The 23,480-nt window shown below is 35.8% G+C and overlaps 1 protein-coding gene across 2 annotated transcripts in view; it reads left to right on the forward strand.

Moving 5' to 3' along the window:
• Window positions 1–23,480, forward strand: part of capu (formin protein cappuccino) — a 380,358-nt gene that overhangs the window by 111,559 nt on the left and 245,319 nt on the right. For both annotated transcript variants that reach the window (XM_089093489.1, XM_089093490.1), the window contains one exon: window positions 13,758–13,916. In XM_089093489.1, coding sequence (XP_088949615.1) covers window positions 13,801–13,916 — 116 coding nt within the window. In that variant the 5' untranslated portion in view covers window positions 13,758–13,800. The remainder of the gene's footprint in view (window positions 1–13,757; window positions 13,917–23,480) is intronic.

The raw sequence follows: 23,480 nt of genomic DNA on the forward strand, positions 1-23,480 counted from the left end.
AATCTGGCAACCGAGTATCAGCAAAGTTAATTAGATTGCCCTTCAAACCGTAATCGTAAAGTTCACGGTAACTACTATCGAAAAACTAAAACTTTTTATACATAACAAATACTGCAGGCATATCTTTCGACTCTAAATGATATTCAACGATCTTAAAATCATCCCTACAAGTACATTCCAATTGTAATCAGTGTTTTTAGTCGCAATGTATATGCCGTTCTACTGTGGTTAAAGGGCGGTGATGAAGTTGCTAAAGCTCTGGAAACCATCCTTGGACAGAATTTCTATAAGAAGATTCAAACAGATTAGGGTCGAGAATGTGTTAATCCCCTTGTAAAAACGCTCATATTGAAGTATATCACAACCCTCTATCAGATTCATAGTTAGATAAAGGCAGTATTGGTCGAAGGACTGATAAGACCAAGTCTACTTTTAATTTCTAAATATTGCACTTAAAAAAATACTGCTGCTTTTAATCATGATTTGGATAAAATCATGTTAATTTATAAGCAACATCCAAATCAATCCCTGGCCAACTCAACCCCAACAGAGGTTTATCAGGAAGTCAATTCATTTGACACTTATCTTAAACAATATTCTAATGGTGGTGGTGGTGGTAACAACAAGAACAAGAAAAAGTTCAATCCTGGTGATACTGTTCGATGCAATCGAACTACTAATGTTTTTGAAAAGAGCAACTATTAACGATCCTCTGAACATTTTAAAAGCCTCCACACTCTCATACACTATATCCATAACGTATCGTCCACGTGACATGAATGATGATGAGAATAATGGCAGCTTTTATGATTATTAATTACAAAAAATTAAAAACATCGAAAACTATCAAATTGAAAATATATTAAAGACTCTTACTCACAGAAGAATGGAACAGTTGCTTGTTTGATTGCTGGGAAACAACTCTCATATTGATTCTTTGATCAGTTTTGAAAAGGTTGACAATGCCCAAGGGTTTTTATGTAACGTTTATCACTAATGTCTCTAACCCTCTCAACAACGACTTCGCTAAAACAAGGGATTTTTGGACGAAACTCTCCCCCGCCATCAAAATAGATGAGGGAAAGTATGAAGTGGCTCTTTTTGACTACATGCTCAAAAATACCAAAGATGCCTTGAGAAAGGATCGCCTGTATGATAAAAGAAATTTACCATTGGATTAGTCACTCTTTGTCGACTAGGATTGGGTTGAAGAACTTAAATCTGGTGAACACCCGGATGTTGCATTGAGGTATAAAGAATATGATACTAGGACAGATTTGTGTCGTACAGACAATAAAAAAATCTCACATCGTTGGACTTGTACCTAATGGTATTTCAGTTATTCAATAGAACGTAATAGAATTTACGAGGCCTCATCCGTTCACACTGACCTGATTTATCTCCATGGCAAACTGAGAGATATTTTTGGCTTTAAACAGAATTTGATCAATAAGGAAAACACTAGCACTGTTAGTAGGATGGATCAAGTTATTTTTGCTGATTATCCACTTGGTTTGGCCTCGCACTCTTGCATATTTCTCTACGCGTCCTTTTTAGAAACATCAGGAGTTGTTAAATCAAATGCCCCCCTTATACGTGTTCTTGAATGAAAAAACACTCATTCACAAGTTCATCACTATAGTATAAAGCACCCTCGGTTTGTACCTGTAAACGCTTCTTATTTGGAACTCTATCGGTTAACATTAAGAAGTGACTTAGGTGATCCTCTAGCAATAAAAAAAGGTTTGGCCATGATTACATGTCATTTTTGAGCTATTCGGCGACAACAACAAAAACAAAATGACTAATAGAAAAAATATATTTGTATGCCTTGATATTGACCGTTATGTTACTGCTCTCAAACCACGGCAAATGGGTCATAGAATGTAGTATTATAAACGCTGTTCGTCAATGTCGGGCTACGGTCTTGGCAATTGGTTTGCTAAGCTGTTTTGTTTTGCAATACCGCTGGCTAGACAATATATTGTACCGGTTGCTGCAGATTTTGCATCCTCTGAGCTATAAGATTGGGGGGGAGGGTAAGGATTTTCTAAAAATTGTTTCGAAAAATCTCTGATCCAGTTCACCATCCCTTTGCGAGTGATTGAAACTAAGTGGAAAAGGTTTTAAAAGGAAGAGAAGGATATCTTCACTCATCAGTCTTTACTCAGGTCAGAAGTGAAAGACATCATCATCATCATCACTCTTGTCAAAGAAAAGTAAGAAAAAAAAACCAAGATGAAAAATTATTAGATCGAACAGGGGTTTATTTTCCTAGATGGCATATCTACCCCATAAGGAATCTCATCCCATTGTCACCAAATCTATAAATCTATTCAGTGCTGAAATTAAGGACGTCAGTGTAAAGCATTGGTACTATAAATAATGCGATCTAAAACGAACTCTTTTTTACAACCTACGTTTTCAAATTTATTACAATGAATACAACTTCAAATATTTGTAAGCGACATTTACCAATTTAAAGGCTGCGAAGACGAAGAAGATTTAACATTTAACTCCCTCCAATGTTGTTGGACTATTTAATGAAAATGGTATATTACACAATTTATTTAAATAAATATTTGTCTACATAAACGGGACATTGGTGAGAACCAGCAAAATTCTATCAAACTAAGCTATTTAAATGCAATTTATATTGATGGCTCCAATGGCCTATAAGAAATTGAGAGGTCGGCCAAGGGGCTATAACTATAGAACAAATTTTGATACTGACTGTGAACTCACCTGGGCAGTGAGCAAGGAGTACCATTTAGTTGGTAGACTCAATAAAGAAATATTCAATATATCCCAACGGAGGCCCCCCAATGTTTAAATTGTATAAAGTTACAACTTGCACCGTTCAATTTCATTTTGAGAAAAACATTTGATGTAGCACCCGATGCTTACGTCAATCTCACTTCGGCAATATGTCAAATACGAAAACAGCAGGTTATGAGTTATGTTGCCTTGGCAATTGAAAAACTAAGAGTCTGTGGAAATAATATCCAGCTGCTCGTTATTCACACAGTCGCCAGTCAATGCCCTATTGTCACTCGATCAAGTACTAACAGCGATTCTTTATTTATCAAAGGTGGAGTTTCATCGAAACTCGCCATGGCACTTTTAAAAAGTGCCAGTGCCATAGGATTACGGACAACCTCATCACTCTAGATTGAATTATTTGGACTTTCCTCTTTTGTCTTTATTGTAAACGTAATACTTCTATACAATTTATCCTCTGATAAATCCCATAGGATCCTCTATGGGTTGACAATGAAAACGCTATATCGAGATTTTAAATTGTATGAAAATGGTATTACCAATTTAATGTTTGCAAAAGGCTATGGTATCATTATTTTGGACTTGTCTGGTACTCAAGATATGAGTATTGTCCGAATGGGTACTGTACGTTTGGAGTTTAACTTTAACAAACCATTGGCAGAGAGTGTAACATTAATCTCACTCAATCAATTTACAATCTACCGGGAAATTACCCCAGATGATAGTGTTCTTTAAGACTTGGTACCATGAACACTACTCAAAAAATCAATGTATTTAGCATGGATCCTTTCATAACCTAATACATATACTACTGTATACCCTCAGATTTTCTTCAATACATTCATACTGTTAGCAAAACTATTATGATTTCTAATAGTAGTCAATCAACTGTACAGACAGGTTAGTGGTTATACATCTATCAGACAGCAAAGAACATAGAATTTTTTTGATTTTCTTCGTTTACCACTTGCGTTTCAAACACTACACATAAAAAACTACCTTGGAGAATGTGAATAGACAATCATTTAAAGTTGGATGTGAGAACAGGATTCATCGACCAAACACTGTGGATTTCGTGCATTACTTTATTTAATTTTTCGGTGTTGTGTTTATACTTTCAGTAAGTTTTTCAATATTTATGTACAAATTCTACGCCTGAATGACTTACTAGCAGAAAATACCCTTTCAGACATGTACAGTGTTGATTTCAGGGCCCTAAGAATAAAGTGTTTTAAAATTGCGTGTGAATTTGTTTATTAATAAAACATATGTGCACTATAAAAAAGTCTATTGTCTTCATTTGTTTAGATTTCTTCTTCTTCATAGTCATTTAGATGACATCACAGTCATCGTCGTCGACAACGATTAGTGGTGGCAGATCATTTGGATTCAACTTGTACTGATCCTATTGTACAAAGTCCGGATCACATTTTCCACAATATTTTGTAACTTCATTTTTATTAAATATTCTTGTGAAGTCAGTGATACTATTACGATTCATATTGAAAAATTCACCTATTTCTATCTGATTATTTGAAGTAATGTTGCAAACAATATTCTCATATGAAGAGTCACTTTCTGTCACAACCAAATAAAAATAAATAGGTTTATAATTATTACTCGCATTGTCATCACAGCGATGACGCAAGAACCAGACTCGCTGCATGTTTTTACAATTGAAATGTACTCCAAATTCTTGTTCCCAATAGAATTTAAAACCGGAAAGATACCAATCCCTTAGAAATGAACTGAAGTCACTCTTAGGGTTTTTTCTAATAATACCAAGGTAAGTATTTTCCCACTGGTCGCACTTAACAAAATGCCAATTAGAGCATATATATTCATTATGTATAAGAGTCATAAGTGTCTTCACAACATGTATTACAGTGATTAATTTGTACAGCATATCCTTTATGCAATGTACACGGAGTACACAGTCTACACTTTTTATTATAGCCATCAACTGTAGTACAGTTCTCACATGAAGACCAGCTGCTCAATGTATATAAACATAGTGAACACGTATGATACATTTTTCTGATGTGGACCATCTCACTGCAAGAAAGAAACTGACTCAAAATCAATAAAAAAATAACATTGTCTTCTAGGGGGGAGGAGAAGTAATCGAACATCGTCAAAAAAAATTCTTTCTTATTGTTTTAAAGAATTAATTTCTATGTAGTGGTTAAAAGCAGAATCACAAAATCATTTCGCTCCCTTTCAATTAATACATCAATAAATTGAGCGAATGCATTTGATTTACAATGCATAAGTTTCGTATAATAACCCAAGCATGAAGAATCAGATCCCATTATAAAGTTAATCAGTTCTAGAGAAAATATTTTCTCTTGAAGAGATAATTCCAAAAAGCCATCATCTAACACTAAAAAGGTTTCCAATTGGACTAGATTCCTTACGATCTTCTGTTTCTCAAATCCGATCATTCTTGATACTCCCACTATCAACTATAGACTAAAATAACAATCGCAAGTTTCTACTTTGTGCATAATCTCAATACCTATTGGACAACACCACCACCACCATCACCACCATAGAGAGAGAGAGAGAGAGTGGAGTAAACGATCATCTAGAGTGTCTAATCAAAAAAAAAAAACATTATAAGAAAAAACATTTTTATTGACAGAAATGTAATAAAAGAATATATTTTAAATCTTTTTGTGTTATATGATTCAATCCATTTTCCTCAGTGTGCTTCATAATATCATTCAATCCATGGTGTAGTCGTGATAAATAAATTATATTCACTTTTGCGGGAAAATATAAATGTTCATCTGAATTAAGTTTACTCAATAATTTAACGTATCTACCGAACACATCATTCCAATCAAATGTTAGTCGGGAATCCTTTCCAAATTTATCTGCTATATTGGGGACCCTTGTCTTCATAATATCACTGTCAGCTCCTTCGAGGTGTAATATTGTTAAACTACTCATTTTCACAATATTTGAACGTTTATTTCTCCAATTTGAAATAATGTAAACTATTCAAATTCAACTTATTGACTGAGATACTAACTCGGTATCGGACTTTTTATATCCACGCTCACTAGCATGAAAACATCACTAGCATGAAAACATCACGCACTTTTAACACAGATCAACACGAATTTTCACGGTGGTTGAATTCCGGTCATTACACTGTCTGCTTGTATTGACGGGAGCACTGTCCGCTACTTATCATTATAGCTATATAGGGAGACACCCCGCTCTTAAATATTATAGCTATATAGGGAGACACCCCGCTCTTAAATATTATATACATACTACTCTGGTGATAAATCGCTAGGGGTGGCATCGTGATTGCGTGATTCTCAGGGATTCGGGGAACCAAATTTTTTTCGGGGTGACGCATAGATTTTCGGGGAAACACCCGAAAATTCGGGGATAGTGCAAGCTCTGCTTGATTTCTAATCAGGAAAGTCGAAATACTAAACCATACGAGAAGGAAAAGCTCCGACTTTGCAGTTGACGCAATAAAGAATTGCCGCAAAATTAATTAAAAGTCGACCGAGCGCCGCCGCCTTTGCCGGCGGTGGCGTGCCTGTGGTGTGCCGGCGGCGTTGGCACTGACCGACTTCGTATCTCGGGCTCTCTGCGCGCGCGCGCGCGCGCGCGCGCGCGCGCGCGCGCGCGCGCGCGCGCGCGCGCGCGCGCGCGCGCGCGCGCGCGCGCGCGCGCGCGCGCGCGCGCGCGCGCGCGCGCGCGCGCGCGCGCGCGCGCGCGCGCGCGCGCGCGCGTCTATAGTACGCGCGCGCGCGCGCGCGCGCGCGCGCGCGCGCGCGCGCGCGCGCTACGACACTTCGACCGGGCCTCTCTCTCTCTCTCTCTCTCTCTCTCTCTCTCTCTCTCTCTCTCTCTCTCTCTCTCTCTCTCTCTCTCTCTCTCTCTCTCTCTCTCTCTCTCTCTCTCTCTCTCTCTCTCTCTCTCTCTCTCGTCGTCGTCGTCGTCGTCGTCGTCGTCGTCGTCGTCGTGCGTGCGTGCGTGCGTGCGTGCGTGCGTGCGTGCGTGCGTGCGTGCGTCTCTCTCTCTATATATATATATATATCTCTCTCTCTCTCTATATATATATATATATATATATATATATATATATATATATATATATATATATATATATATATATATATATATATATATATATATATATATATATATATATATATATATATATATATATATATATATATATATATATATATATATATATATATATATATATATATATATATATATATATATATATATATATATATATATATATATATATATATATATATATATATATATATATATATATATATATATATATATATATATATATATATATATATATATATATATAGTTCTTGCTTAGATATAACTGTGGTCAGCTGTAAATAAAAGAAACAACTGGCTACTGCCTAAGTTTTTGTATATTTGTGCATGATTGGCTTCAATATTCGAGGCAACGCTCTAGCATTGCCTATAGTAAAGAAAATTCCATGCATAATATACTCGTATTTATTTGTTTGTTTTATCCCCAGCCACTTCCTACGGGAGGTGACGGTAAAAACTCGGGAAGGGACTCATTTGATTGGAAATTAAAACTTCTAATCCCCTTCTTAAGGGAAAAACGCAATTCGAAGGCAACCAGCCTCCTCCTGTATGGTTTTGGCTACCTCCCCCCTCCCCTTAGGCCCCATGATATCGGATGTAATTTTGAGATAGCCATTTCCTCAAAACAGCCAAAAGATCCAAAAAAATTCCACCGGGGATAATATGACCCCAATAGCCCTTGAGGCAAAGGGTACAATTATGCAAACTGCCAGTTGTTTGTAACTAGGTTTATAGTTGAAAAATGGGAGTTCGTTCGTTCTTGGGTGTCAAATTGGCTCTGCGCTTTTAAGGATTAACCCCTTGGCCAGAAGAATGTATTTGGAGAAGGGGGTGTCAGGGGAACCGGAAATGGGAAAAACAGGTTTTTACGCCTGCTCAGTTGAAAGTTTGAAGCCGTAAGTCCTTGTTTTAAGAAAAATCAAATATGCAAACAAAAAGTTTTTGGGCACTCCCACTTCAATATGAGACCTCAAAAGTAACCAAGAACCTTTTTATCGACTCGAAACTTATATTATTTAGTGATTTGGCTGAGTGGTTCACCACGCAGAATAAAAATAGAAAAGGTATATGTGTTCCCCGGTAACGGGGCCTGAACGCCTTACAAATGTGCAAAACATTTTGCCCGAACAGCTTGTAGCTCTGGGCCGTAAGGTTTAAAGACCCTAATAATCAACAAAAAAAGGGGGGGAAATATTGGTTCACCAGGGATTGGAGTCCAAAGGGCTTCAGACCTCTTTTGGGGGGAGAAAAAAATTGGAAAAGGAGTGTCATTACTGAAAAAAAAAGGATTTTAAATATTTTTCTTTTTTGATGTAAATAAATCCACAATTGCTGAGATATCCAGTAATGAATTTCATTATATATTAAACAATAATTCTACTTTCATTACTTTGTTCGGTAATGTTGGTTATCATGGTCATTGTCTTTCTTTTTGTTGTTGATGTTGTGACGAATAAAAACTGCATTGTTCAAAATAGATTGTTTTCAATTACATTCAAATGACGTTCAAGTCGTTCTGAGAGGGAGGGAGGGATTGGTAGTACCAATCATATAAAACTTGGTTATTCTTGATATATAATATTTTTTTCGGTACTCTTTCACTAAACGAACTCTTTTATCTAGTGTATATGGAAGGTCAACTGGAGACACGACGAAAAACCCATTTTTTACGGGATGATTCAAGACACCGATGTAGAGAAATACAATATATAGCGTGGTTTTAATTGCGTATAAGATATTAAAAGTGTTGTTTTTTTGTTTTCTTTTTTTTTTTGGAGGGGGGGGGGGGGGGGGGGGGAAACGTACCGAGGTTAGGTATTTAATATATGCTATGCTTTGCCCCCAACCCCCACCCTTAATGTGCAAATATATAGCCTAAATTTGTTTCAAAACTATTATATATTCATCCTATTTTATTTCATTAGCATTAACCAAACTAGCACTGTATAAAAGAGTCCGTTTAATAAAAGAGTACCTTTTTTCTTTTGTTGTTGATGGCCCGACAAATAAAGACACACTGCTTGAAACAGAGCGCAAATGCAAATGAGGATCAAGTCTAGATTTTCGTCGCGTCTCCAGTTTGACATTCCATATACACTAGGTAAAAGAGTCCGTTTAGTGAAAGAGTCCTGAAAAAAATATTTTATATCAAGAATAACCAAGTTTTATGTGAGAGGTACTACCAATCCCTCCCTCCCTCTCAGAACGACTTGAACGTCATTTGAATTTCATTGAAAACAATCTATTTTGAACCGTGCAGTTGTATGTTAGATGGCTTAGAATGTTAATCCTACCCCTGCTTGTGGTAATTTCGGTCTGTTTAAAAGACATTATTATTCATTTTAATTTCTGCTCGTTTTGATTTCCTTTATTCTTTGATGGCGATTTCTTTTCCATTGAATTATGCATTATGAATGACTTCTTGCTCGTCTATTGTTTAATTTAGCTCTTTACTTTTCTTTAAAAAACTTTTTTAGGGGGAGGGGAGTCTTCTTAATGGGTTTTTAATAGGTTTTATTGACATTGTTCTTGTATTGGTTAACAGGGGCGCAGCTCCAACATTTTTATTGGGGGAACAAGAGGGGTATACATCCAGAGAGTCCAGGGGCATGGGCTATATAATGATTTTTTCTCCAAATTATTTTGGGGGCAACTGCCCCCAGAAACGACGCCGCTGTTGGTTAATAAGAGAAATGTTTGCAAAAAAACTGGGTTTTTCTGCTTAAAAATTGAGATTTCGGCTTGCTATTTATTTGTTTGACAAAACTTTGCAACAAATTTCAATAACAGTTATTAAAAATATTTTTGAATTGATTGGAAAGGGGATAATGGTGAAAATGATGGGAAGGGGGATTTAAAATCTGAATAATATTTGGTATTCTACAGGACTGAAGCCATCCAAATCTCAATCCTGTTGCATAGACAAATTCTGAACGGCAGGGGCGTCCTGAGGCTCATCTTATTGGGGGGCGATCTTGGAAAATTTTACCAAATCGCTATCTGATTTATGCCGAATTTTCTGCAGAAATCAAGAATTTTGCTAAATTTCAGCTTATTTTGTAAAATTTCTGCCGAAATTTTCACCGTCGGTGAAAATTTTACCGAATGCCAAAAAAAATGGGAGGGGCACGCAACTCCCCCCCCTCCTCGGGACGCCCCTGATGAATTGGGATTTTCTTATAAGAATCTTATTGTATTGTTAAATTTTGATTTGTGTGCTATTGTCTGTATTATTGAATGAGAATCGTATTGTATTTGAGCTCAATTATTGAAAAGATTTCTGTTTTGTTGTTTGAAAAATAAAAATTGGATGTCAAGAAACAATGCCCCAAGGTTTGAGTAATGATGAAGATTCTCCTGGTTCTGAAGTTTCAATTGAAATTTTTTTGCCTGAATGCCAGAAAACGCATTTAAATAACCTGGATGCATATTGTGTCTTTTTATTTAGTTTTACGTTCCCCTTAAAGTTTAAATTTAATATCCTTAGCCGTTCTTTAGATATTGTAGGTACATCCTTTTGATAAGTTTTATGCTTATAGTGTCTCTTGATCTAGCTCAATAATACTCTCAATATTCCTTTAAAATTTCAATTTAATAGCCTTTGCCGTTGCTGAGTCATTGCATATACGCTCTTTTGACAACTTGGATGCACATAATGTCTTTCGGTTGAGTTCAACATTCCTTTACTATGCCCTGGAGATTTAACTTACTAACTTTAGCTGTTTCTGCTATATTGTAGATATGCCCGTTTGGCAACCTGGATGCGCACGTATATTGCCTATTGATTTATCCCCTTTCACATGCCCTGAAAGTTTCAACTTGATGCTCTTAGCCGGTCCTGAGATATTCCATATACACCTTTTTGACAACCTTAATGCACATAGTATCTTTTGATTTAGTTCTACATCCTCCCCCTAACATTTTCTGGAAGTTTCATCCTAATACCCTTAATCATGCTTGAGATATTGCATATGTACCCTTTTGAAAGCCTGCATACACCCAATGTCTTTTGGTTTATTTCAACATATTCTGAAAATTTTCTATTTAATATCCATAGCCGCTCCTGAGATATCAAATATACGCCCTTTTGACAACTTGGTTGTACATTGTGTCTTTTGATTTAGTTCTATGTCTACCTCAAAATTCCTTGTGATGTTCAACTTAATATTCTTACCCGTAATTTAGGCTTTAAAAATTCACCCTTTTGGCATCCTGAATGCGCGCAGTGTCTCTTGATTTAGTTTTTTGTTCCCCTGTTTAATCCCTGAAAGTTTCAAATAATACCCTTAGCTGTTATGACATATTAAAGATCCCCATAGCCCCCTGGGCAAGGTTTGTAACTTTTGCTAGTGCCCCTTGTTAACATATAAGGTTATTGTGGAAGGGTGGCCGTATTAACTTTGGGTAAGTTAATACGCTCTTTCGATTGTAAATTGAAACTTATAGTTCTTTTTTGAAGAGTCAATGGTAATCAAATTGCAACCAACCCCCTCTTTTCTCCAAAGGCATCTGGTCAAAATTTTGAGATAGTCATTTTGTTGAAAACAGTCCAAACGCCAAACAACTATTCTTCCAGGGTTGAACCCCCCTCCCAGCCCCCAGGGAAAGGGCTTTGAGTTATACAAGTTGCTTATTGTTACTTTGATAGTTTGTTTATTTTGATACTTGGATTTACTGACTTACAGGGAAACTTTGATTTACGGGGAAAGGGCTGTAAGTTATGGAAGTTGCTCATTGTTACTTTCATCCAGTGTTTACTTTGATAGTTTCTTTACTTTGGTACTTTCTTTACTTTGATACTTTGTTACTTTGATGCTTGTTTTGATACTTCGATGAAACTTTAACGTTAAAAAAAAGTTTGATTTGAAATAGGGAATTTTGAAAAACTTGAAACTTTGGGAATCAAAAACAAACAAAAATTCATTTTGAAATAAACTCTCTGAACAAGAAGTTTTTCAAAGAAAAGTAAAGTCATATTAAACTTATGATCAGCGGAAATAAAAATCTATAATAATTCAAACTCAAAGCAACCAGAAATTACTATTATAGAATAAATGAAACCCCCGAAAAAAATCTTTGAGTACCCCCCCCCCCCCCTCTCGAAAAAAATCCTGGGTACGGCCTTGCTTTGAACTTGAATTATTGTAGATTTTTATTTCAACTGCTCTTAGCTTTAATATGGTATTTATTTTCTTTGAGAAACTTCTTGCTCGGAATTTTTTTTTAATTAATTCTAATTAAACCGTCGTTGTATTTCAGGACTCGTTCTGAAAGAGTTGGGACAAAAAGTAAAACTTCAGCGTAAAGAGCGAGGTATTGAGGATAGGCCAACCTCCCTCATGTATGTGATAATTTCTGTTCACTTTAAGTTTTAATATTGATCCTTACTTTCGGTTGAATAAACTTGTTCTTTTTAATTAATTAAGTCATAAAACGATTTGAACTTGGAGCTAGAAGCTACGGCACTCGAAGGCCAAAGTTTCATTTGCTCTTTACTTAAAACGATTTGTATTTTGAGCAGTGCGTCTTATTTTTTTCAACAACAACAACAACACAATAACAAAATCAAACGGTTCGCGGTAACGAACTCAGCGCCTCGCTCTTTACGCTCAAGTTTGACTCTGTCTCACAGCTTTATTTTTTAAAACAATACAAACTTTAGCGTAAAGAACGAGGCGTTGAGGAAGGGACAGCCCCTTTCATATACGGAATAATTTCTGTTCGTTTTAAGTTTTAATGCCGCTGCTTACTTTCAGTTAAAAAAAAAACTTATTTTTTTATTTAATAATATCCAAAGGCTAATTAAGCTTTACAATTAAGAGCTTCCGTAAATAAGAATGACTCTACTTTCCCCCTCAAATCTCTAAAAGGATTGAGTATCATGGACGCCTTGCTTTGAACAATGTGCATTTCAAACAGCGTGGTTTTTATTTCATAGAACTTCAGTAACAAAAAAAGAATATCACGATAACAATGAAGATTACAGGGAAGAAAAAATATATTTCATAGAATAATTATATATGCTGTCATTTTAGTGTTACTACTTCTAAAAGATACATTTTTGTCAAAAGTTCTTCTTATTGTTCCATATAGAAAATTGGTGCCTTAATAAAAATTTATGCATTGGCAGTTTTTGAAGCTATCTATTTTGTTTCTTGAAAAAAATTTCGGATTCACGAATCAATAAACAATTTGACAATTAGTTTTCTGCATATTTGAAAGGAATGCGTTTAAAAGAAACAAAGTATTGATAAAAATTTATTACATATCATTATAACTAAATTAGATTGATTAAGACTAAATTAGATTTTTGGAGTCTCAGCAATTCTCGATTTTGCAACCTTATAAGGATAAAAGAAAAACTGTTTCAGATATATTTTGTTTTCAGTAAAGCACAAGTCATGATTTGGCTTTCTGTGGAATTAGACGGCGGGGTGGCAGCCCTACTCTCATTTGGCATAACTTATGTTTGTTTTAAGTTTAACCTGATAATTCGTTTGAATTTCTCTTTGCTCTAGCATTCATTTCATTATTGTTAGTGCTTCCTGCAGTGTATTATCTTAGGTTTAATGTGATTGTTCATTTTAATTTTAGTTTTTTTTTGGGTTTTATTTAGGCTACTCGTTCAAAGCAATTTTCGCTTCAAAAGTTATATGACTTTATTGCTAATCGATTCAAGTATTGATATTGTTCCTTACTTTTCTTTGAATAACACCTTAAAACTTTTTTTCAATTACAAAAAGGAAACATTCGGGTGAATGGAAACTGCCATTATTAACTAATCTCGTATAAGTCTATGCTAGAAACAAAAGAACGATAGCTTGATTAAAGTTTTTTTTTACCAATTTATTTTTCTATAGGAAAACTAAAGAGAAGTTGCAACAGGAACTATCAGTTTCGGCCATGGAGAAGAAAAATCGGCGAATTTGTATCAATATTTCCCAAGAAGGCGATACTAAGCTACCTAATGGAATAAACATTACTAAAATTCACAATAAGAAGAAGAAACTAGAATCTTCGTAAGTAGTTCAATTTTTGAAAGCTTATGGACGCATAGGTTCCAAATCAAAACGAATCATGAGTTAACCCATTAAAAACTTCAGGCCAACTTAGAAACAGTTAAGATGTGGACCGATGAGTGGATTGTCAGTTTCAATGCATAAAAGCAAATGAGCTTCTCATTTTGAGGCACGAAATATGAAGGCTAATCCATATTCTATCTTCAAATGAGAGGTAATAAAAAGAATAGATGCACTATGCCCTCTTGGATTCCACTTTTCTTCAGATCGCGCATGGGCTGAATATCTCATCAAATTGAGATTCTCCTGCTCCAGGAAGCTATTAGTGTATTCTAAGATGCAAAAATCTCCTGTCTGATGAGTTCATCTTGCCTTTTTTCACGTCAACCTCTACAATCGATCCAAGATCGTTCTGACGTGACAACTATCGGTCTTTTACAAACACATGCGCTCTCCTCCATCAGAGGAGTTTTCAAAGCTCGTTTATGAAAGAACAGAGCCTTTTAGGGCAACTCCTTAAAACACAGCTTGGCAGAACTGTCTTGAGCAGGATACACTCCATCAGGAATACCTAAAAATTAACTTCGTCTGACGATCTATCACCGCCTGGAATAGCCTCCCAGGAAAGGTTATTCCTGAAAATCTTTCGCTTGAAACTTTCAAGCTAAGTTACAACAAATATATCAAGGGAGGAGGCAATCCCACGCTCGTTCCCCACACCCTCGCATGTGCCTATCTCCCCTAGACCAGTCGAATTCAGCTTATTCTTTTCAATAGGATAATGTTGATAAGTCTGAAAGCGCCGAAATGGGATGCATGCGCACTTTTACCTTCTGACAACGGCATGATACTACTAGATGGTCACATAAAAAAAATTCTTTGATGTCTTTGACTGCCCAAATGATTTATCATCTGTTTATTTTCTGTCGTCATTCCTCCTTTTTTGAACAATGAATACTTCAAAATGTCAAACTTTTTCTTTACCCATTTTTCATCATGTCAACACTACATCTATGCAAGTTTTAATATCCATTTAATGGTTTGATCAGGATTCTTCTCAAGAAAACTGTCATCCTTTGGGTATATTAATTACTTTAACCTTTGGACCAAAGAGCTGGTTTGGACCTTCAAGTCAGATGTTTTGCCGTCAAAATCATATTTTTACACCATGATTCGTAAAAATCTTGGAAAAGAGATAATATCATATTGTCTCTTTAATACTTTATCAAACAGTTCGGGGTAACGAACTGTAAGTAAGGAGCGACTCGGGGAAATAGTAACCGAAAATCTAAAAATAAAAGAAAGTTTGATAATAATTGATATCTTAAAAGAATTGGCTTTTATGCCGATTCCAGGTATATGTATTTTAATAAGCTTCGTTTGAAGTGTGTGATTGGGGGGACGGGGGGGGAATTCAAGCCTTAGCCACAAAATTAGACGTTGCTTTTTATCTGATCGACCTGAAAGTTTAATACGGTATAGGAAGTAATCTTTAATTTGTTAATCAGTTTAACAAACCTGAACCTTTTCTCACGGAAGTAAAGAGAGATGCTGAAACTTGAAGAAAATTATTGCTTTGCCAATTAAGTACGATAAAACTAGAAAACTAACTGAAAAAAATTGACTCGTGGCATTTTTCAATATCTGTAGGTGTAGAATACTAGAAAATAGTGTTTTCCTGAAAACACAGAGCCGATTCTAAGAAACAGGATGTTATCTTACTCTAACTAGCCTGCACAAATAAAGACTAATTTTTACGTCTCTCAATACTCTTTGAGCGACCATAATATTGGTAACTTTTACTGTACAATTATATTTCTCTAAAAAATTCAAGGAAGCTCATTTTTCAGTAAAGTGCAGGTTTTTAGAACTCTACAGACGTTTGAAAATATTGTGAGTCAGTTGAATTGAGCTAGTTTTGTAGATATATCTTTAACAATCGGCGAAACAATAAGTTTTGTTCGTTTTAAATTTCAACTTCGCTCTTTACGTCCGTAAAAAAGCTTGGTCTTTTTAAAACTAATTTTTGCTAGTTTTTTTTTCAAATATGCACAAATAAACTTTATAAAAAGATCGTTATTAACCTGGGTGATGGAAATTTTAAAAGGCACAGCAGATTTAGAAACTGCTTCCGTTGTTCAAGATGGGTGGGGGCGCAAAACTTCCTATTTGGGGTTTTTGACCATAGAAAATCGATTGAGTCTGCTAGAACTTGTTATCCCCAGCATTTTGACCCTCTTTTTGAAAAAATTAATGTTTTGTGGCACAGACTGCAAGAAAACTCCACTTTGTTGCAGCACTTTATCTTATTTTACTTAAAAGGTCATCTGATGAAGATTGGTCCATCTAAGTAGTCACTGCTACACGTATGTCAACATCAGCTAACGACTTTTGAATCGAGACAAAATTATTACTTTTATGTTATACTATAAGGCTAAATTTGCAATTTATAGTGCCATTTTCTGAGATTAATTGAAATAACTTTTTCTACAAAATAAGCTTTTCAAAGAAAAGTAAAGAAATTCATAAAACAAAAAATGAGCAAAATTAAAAGTAAATAATGTATCAATCGCAAAACTACGGAAAATCTGTATCGACGAATCAATGAAACCCAAAACGAGAAGATAATACAAAAAATAAACGAGTCAGACTCAAAAAGACCAGAAAATAACATAAGTTGGGCTCAAAACCCCTATGCCTTCCCAAGGCCAGAACATAATTGCACTTTACTGAAAAAAAATAAATGTTTTTACTTTTATAACTTTAATAGATCAAATAATATTAACATTTTGATTACTAAATATCACTATATGTATATTAAACTGACAATGAACATTCATTTGCATTTTTTTCAGTGAAGTGCAAATTATGTCGTTCTTGGGATACTGCTGAGATGCCTTATTGGCAATTAGCATTAACACACTGCAGTTTGATTTAATCTTAGGGCATCATTAAGTTTTTAAATATAAAGGCAAATGGGAGGGTGGGTGTGGGAGTGGGATTAGTTGCCGTCCAATCACTTTCAACTATTAAAAAGGGCATCAGCCCTTTCTATTTTCAATCAATTGAGCGTTTTTTGAAGTTCCTACGACAAAACCTTCGATACGAAGTGCCCTGGTCTAAACAAAAACAAAAAAAATAATACATCGTACCTTCATCGATCTTCACTATAAGAATGTCAAACCTTCCGATAACTTTTAGCTATTAAACAGGGAACTAGCCCTTTTGATTTTCAATTAAATAACCTACCTCCTAGTTTCTACGAGAACACTTATTACAAAAGTATTATGTGCCCCCAAGGCATAAATCAAAAACCGTAACCTAAAGACTGTTAGGATAGTGGTCATCCTCAAAAACCTAATTTCCAGAACTTTCAGCTACATTAAACAAAATGGCTATCTCAAAATTTTGATTGGATGTGTTAGGGAAAATGGTGGGCGTGAGAGGGGCGTTAGTCAATCTCCAATCACTTTCAACTATTAAAAAGGCACTAGCCTTTTCAATTTCCAATCAAATTAGCCCTTTTGAAGTTTCTACGACAACTCTTACAATAAAAACCTCGTATGCCCCCAGGGCATAACTTAAAACCCTTGCCCTGAGGACTGGGGGGTGTCATCCTCAAAGACCTAATTTCCAGAACTTACATCTACGTTGAACAAAATTTATATCTGAGAATTATGATTGGATGTGTTTGGGGGAATAGTGGGCGTGAGAGGGTGGTTAGTTACCCTCCAATCACTTTCGACTATTAAAAAGGGCACTAGCCCTCTCAGTTACCAGTTGAATGAGCCCCTTTTGAAGTTTTTACGATAACTCTATCTATAAAAACCTTATATGCCCCCAGGGCATAACTTACAACCTTTGCCCTGGGGGCTCCGGGGGGTTTGCCATCCTTAAATGCATAATTTCCAGAACTTTCAACTACGTTGAACAAGATGGCTATCTCTAAACTTTAATTGAACGTGTTTGGGGAAATGGTGGGCGTGAGAGGGGGGTCAATTACTCTCCACTCACTTTCAACTATTAAGTAGGGCAACTTCAATTTCCAATCAAATGAGCCCTTTTTGAAATTTCTACAACAACTTTCTATATAAACCTTATACGCCCCCAGGGCATAATTTACCACCGTTGCACTGAGGGATTTGAGGGGGGTTGTCATCCTAAAAGACCTAATTTCCAGAGCTTTCGACTACGTTGAACAAAATGGATATCTCACAATTTTGATTGGATGTGTTTGGGCGTGAGAGGGGGGTTAATTGCCCTTCAGCCACTTTCGACTATTATAAGGGCACTAGCCCTTTCAATTTCCAATTGAATGAGCCCTTTTTGAAGTTTTTACAAAATCGCTTTCTATAAAAAGTCTTATATGCCCCATGGAATTACTTAAAACTCCTTCCCTGAGGGTTGTGAGGGGTGAGGGGTTGTCATCCTTAAAAAGCTAATTTCCAAAACTTTCGACTCTTTGAAAAAAATGGGTATCTAAAAATTTTGATTGGATGTGTATGGGGAAAAGGTGGCCTTGAGAGGGGGGTTAGTTGCCCTCAAATCATTTTCGACCATTAAAAAGGGTAGGCTACTAGCCCTTTAAATTTCCAATCGAGAGAGCCATTTTTCAAGTTTTTACGACAAAGATTTCAATAAAAACCTTATATGCCACAAGGGCATAAATTATAACCCTTGCCCTGAAGATTGTGGGTGGAGCGTCCTGCTCAAAAATATAATTTCCTGAAATTTAAACTGCATGAAACCAAAGGGCTACCTAAAAATTTTGATTTGATGTGTTTGGGGAAATGGTGGGTGTGAAAGGAGTGTTAGTTGCCTTCCAATCACTTTCGACTATTTAAAAAGGCAATAGCCATTTCAATTTCCAATCGAATGATCCCTTTTTGAAGTTTGTACGACAATGTGTTCTATAAGAACCTTATATGCCCCCAGGGCATAACTTACAACCCTTGCCCGCAGGGCTGTGGGGGGGTTGTCATTCTCGAAGACCTAATTTCCAAAACCTTCAACTACGTTGAACAAAATGGCTATCTTAAAATTTTGATTGATGTGTTTGGGGAAAAGGTGGGCGTGAGAGGGGGTCTAGTTGCCCTCCAATCATTTTCGACTATTAAAAAGGGCACTAGCCCTTTTAATTTCCAATCGAATGAGCCTTTTTTGAAGTTTCTACGACAACGCTTTCTAGAAAAACCTTATATGCCCCAAGAGCACATCTTACAACCCCTGTCCTGAGGGCTGGGGGGGAGTGTCCTCTTCAAAAACATGTTTTTATCTGGAAATCAACTACGCTGAACAAAATGGCTATCTAAAAATTTTGATTGGATGTGTTTGGGGAAAAGGTGGGCGTGAAAGGGGGGTTATTTGTCCTCAAATCACTTTTGACTATTAAAAAGGGCACTAGACCTTTGAATATCCAATCGAATGAGCCCTTTTTCAAGTTTCTATGACAAATATTCCAATAAAAACTTATATGTCCCCAGGGCATAACTTATAACCCTTGCCCTGAAGACTGTGGGGGAGTGTCCTGCTCAAAGGTATGATTTCCTGAATTTTAAACTGCGTGGAACAAAATGGCTATCTCAAAATTTTAATTTGATGTGTTTGGGGAAATGGTGGGCGTGGAAGGGGTGTTAGTTGGCTTTCAATCACTTTCGACTATTAAAAAGGGCACTATCCATTTCAATTTCCAATCGAATTAGTCCTTTTTGAAGTTTCTACGACAATGCGTTTTATAAAAATCTTATTTGACCCCAGGCCATAACTTACAACCTATGAGTAGAAAGGACCCTAAAGGTCCCGGACGACACCCCTGCTGCCACCTACAACTTTTTTACATAATTTATGCATGTCTTAATGTTTCGTTGTCAGTGAGAATGAAAAAACAGGATTTTTCTCACTTTTATGGATGTTTCTTGGACGGTTATGAGTGTTAGTCAATTTATTTGTTGTTTTCCATGGATGTCAACAACAATTTATGTCTGTCTTATGGTTTTTGTCAGTGAGACTGAAAACACAGCGACGAGTACAGCAATTTATGGATGTTTTATGGTTTTTGTCAGTGAGAATGAAAAAACAGGATTTTTCTCACTTTTATGGATGTTTCTTGGACGGTTATGAGTGTTGGTCAATTTATTTGATGTTTTTCATGGATGTCAACATCAATTTATGTCTGTTTTATGGTTTTTGTCAGTGAGAATGAAAAAACAGGAATTTTCTCACTTTGATGGATGTTTCATGGATGGTTATGTGTGTTGGTCAATTTATGGATAGTTTTATGGTTTTTGTCAGTGAGAATAAAAAAACATTATCTTTCTCACTTTGATGGATGTTTCAGGGATGGTTATGTGTGTTGGTCAATTTATTGATGCTTTTATGGTTTTTGTCAGTGAAAATGAAAAAACATTATTTTTCTTACTTTGATGTATTTTCATGTTTTCGATGAAATTAATTTACATAATCGAGGGGAATTATTGATTCACGAAAGGGGAGAGAATTTCTGAGAACTTGATTTACAAAATCGCTAGGGGGATTATTGATTTACGAAAAGAGGAATAAAGAAACAAGTATGACTTCTTTGATCTTAGGTCTGAGGGATAAACGCTCTATAGGTCAAAGAGAAAAATTAATGTTCTATTTTTAAATAGGGCTTCATTGATCTTTAGTGACAGGAATTAGAAATGACATCACTTGTTATCTTGGAATTATGCTGGAGTCTCAAGAGATAGAAATTCTATTTTTAAATACGGCTTCACTGGTCTTCTAGTCGGAGAGATGAATTGATATTCTAGCAAAGCCATAATCGTATGGCTAGGAACATTTATGAGATGAAGAGGTTAACGTGGGAAAGGGTTTCCTAGAAATTTCAAATGTGAAAGCGCAGGGATGTCAAAAACAAAAGGAATACGCACAAATTACGTTTAGGGATTATTTGGGCGAAACCGTTTTAGACATTTTAGGGAATTATTTCGGCGAAACAGTTAGAGACATTTTAAAAGAGGATTTTAGAAGATGTTTTAGAAGAGGATTTGAGGGTGAAACTCTGTGGTCGTTATAATACACAAGTTCCATTTGAACAGTGTCATGAGGTCCCTACCCCAACCACAAAGGGCTCAGATCCCCCTACCCCAATCCCAAAGGGCTCCGATCGCCCATACCCCAACCCTGAAGGAAGCCCCCGGTCCCCAAAGGTCCCCCCGGCTCCCAAACGGCCCCCACCATCCCAAAGGCCCCTGAGCCCCCCTTTTTTATTAATTTTTTAAGGCTTCATTATATCTTTTCAGAACAAGTTATTTTCTTAATGTCCATCTTAAACCCATTTTGCAAGTTGAAATGGGCGAAACTGTTTTAGACATTTTAGGGAATTATTTCGGCGAAACAGTTAGAGACATTTTAAAAGATGATTTTAGAAGATGTTTTAGAAGAGGATTTGAGGGTGAAACTCTGTGGTCGTTATAATACACAAGTTCCGTTTGAGCAGTATCTTGAGGTCCCCTACCCCAACCCCAAAGGCTCCCGGTCCCCTTAATGCACCTCGAGTCCCCAAAGACCACTGGGACCCCGCCCCCCCATTTTTTAAAATAATTTTTGAATTTTTTTAACATAGTATTTTTTTAACTTTTTTACGTATCTTAAAATGACATGAAATATGCTTACGGCTCTACCAATCATACTCTATGCTTATTCATAGATACGAAGCGGCTTTCCCACTGGTACTCTATGGCAGGTTATTGACACAACCTAGTTTATTACGTGCATTAAATCAGTATTTTTTATCCAGTGGTAGGATAAACACACAATTCATATCTGTAAAAAAGTGAAGATGAATTATTCGACGAAAGTATGTGCACATGATAAAATCATCGTCGTGTTGAATGCTGACAAGAAGAAATACCTGAACTATGAAACGAGTGCAAGTGGTAACACTATTGGAAATGTATGCATGCGTTGTCAGGACAGCGAAAAGTTAGATTCCTTTGGAGTACCCAAGAATTTCCATCATGCAAACGGTGGATATGCGAGAGTAACATTACCAGAAAAATTAGTACTCAAAGAGAATGCCAACGTAAAAATAATAGTTGATGAAGAGGGACAACTTCTAGCTAATGGTTCTGGTAGCATGTTAGCCGTTGTTAGATCTTATCGCTATCTTTCCGGTATTACCTTTAGAATGAAAGCAAAGAAAAAAAGAAGACATGTATACAGCTGCACCAACATCATAAATCATATCTTGTCAATGTGTTAAAACTGCTATCTATGTAAAAGTAATGTGACAATAGACAGTGAAATCGCAGGCAGAATAAAAAGGACATTAGCAGACAATTTCGTCAATGAATATAAAGATGAATTGACGGAAAGTGAAGCGCAAGTGTACTAATAATGTATAATAATGTATTTAACATATTTTTATATTAATATTCTACATTTCATTATTTCATTAAAAATATCTTATTCATTATTTTTTTAAGTGTTCATTATTTTTAGGGTATGATAGAACTTCCCACGTTCAGAATATTTATTATAAAGGTCAGAGATGTAAGAAAAAGAATTTTAGACATAATGATACTACTAGAAGGCTCAATTTTTCATAGAAGATAGAAAAGTTAAAATTCTCTTCTGAATTTTATCAAAGAACCCAATTCAATTCTAATTTCACCAGAGAAAATAAAAAGCTTCCACTTCAGTTTTAAGTTCACGAAGACATAAAAATTTAAAGTTCACTTCTAATTTTTTCCGTAGAAGATAGGAAAAGTTATACTATGATTGTGATTATTTTCCATGATGCAGCTGTAACACTGACTATTATGATGAATATGTTCTAAGAGAAGAAAAAATGTGGTCCTTTAAGAGACAACATAAGAGGTCATTCTACGAAATGGATTTTAAACAACGAAAACCGTGGTGGAAGAGTTCTCATATATCATTTAACGATAAGACTAATTATTGATATGCATAATGAGTTTTATATTATAATCATACAATAAATTTGTTTATACTATATTTATTTTCTCCTACTAGAAATGTATAGAATAAGGATACCAGCAGAGACTTCTGTATATGAATAGTTCAGTTTGATAAGATCATCCCAATAGAGTACTATCAGTCCACAGTCAAGTTTTCTATCAATGATAAAATATAAATTATTCTTCTAAATATTTTTATTCACTTGAAATATCAATATTTACAATAGTTTTTAAATATAAAATGTCTGGTTCAATTATCACAACTTCACTGTCATTATCCTCCACTACCATTATATCTATGAGAGGGGGTGGTATACATTCAATCTCATTATCATTAATAAGTATATCGAACAAAGGAGACAACTCCTGAAATAAATCCTCACGTACTCTAATTGAAGATAAACCTGGTGCCAATCGCTCGTCATCTACAATACACATTCGGCTCGTAGCATCAATTTCTTTACTAGTACAGAGGAGAAGCTCCTCCTCCTCAACTGTGAGCTCGTCAGTAACATTAAATGATGTACTAGTACAGAGAAGAAGCTCCTCCTCCTCAACTGTGAGCTCCCACTCGCTCCATACATCCTAAAAGATTGAGAAC

Source organism: Artemia sp. Qi Xiang Cuo, chromosome 8 (genome assembly GCF_049724085.1).
Source record: "Artemia sp. Qi Xiang Cuo chromosome 8, ASM4972408v1, whole genome shotgun sequence".
NCBI lineage: Eukaryota > Metazoa > Arthropoda > Branchiopoda > Anostraca > Artemiidae > Artemia > Artemia sp. Qi Xiang Cuo.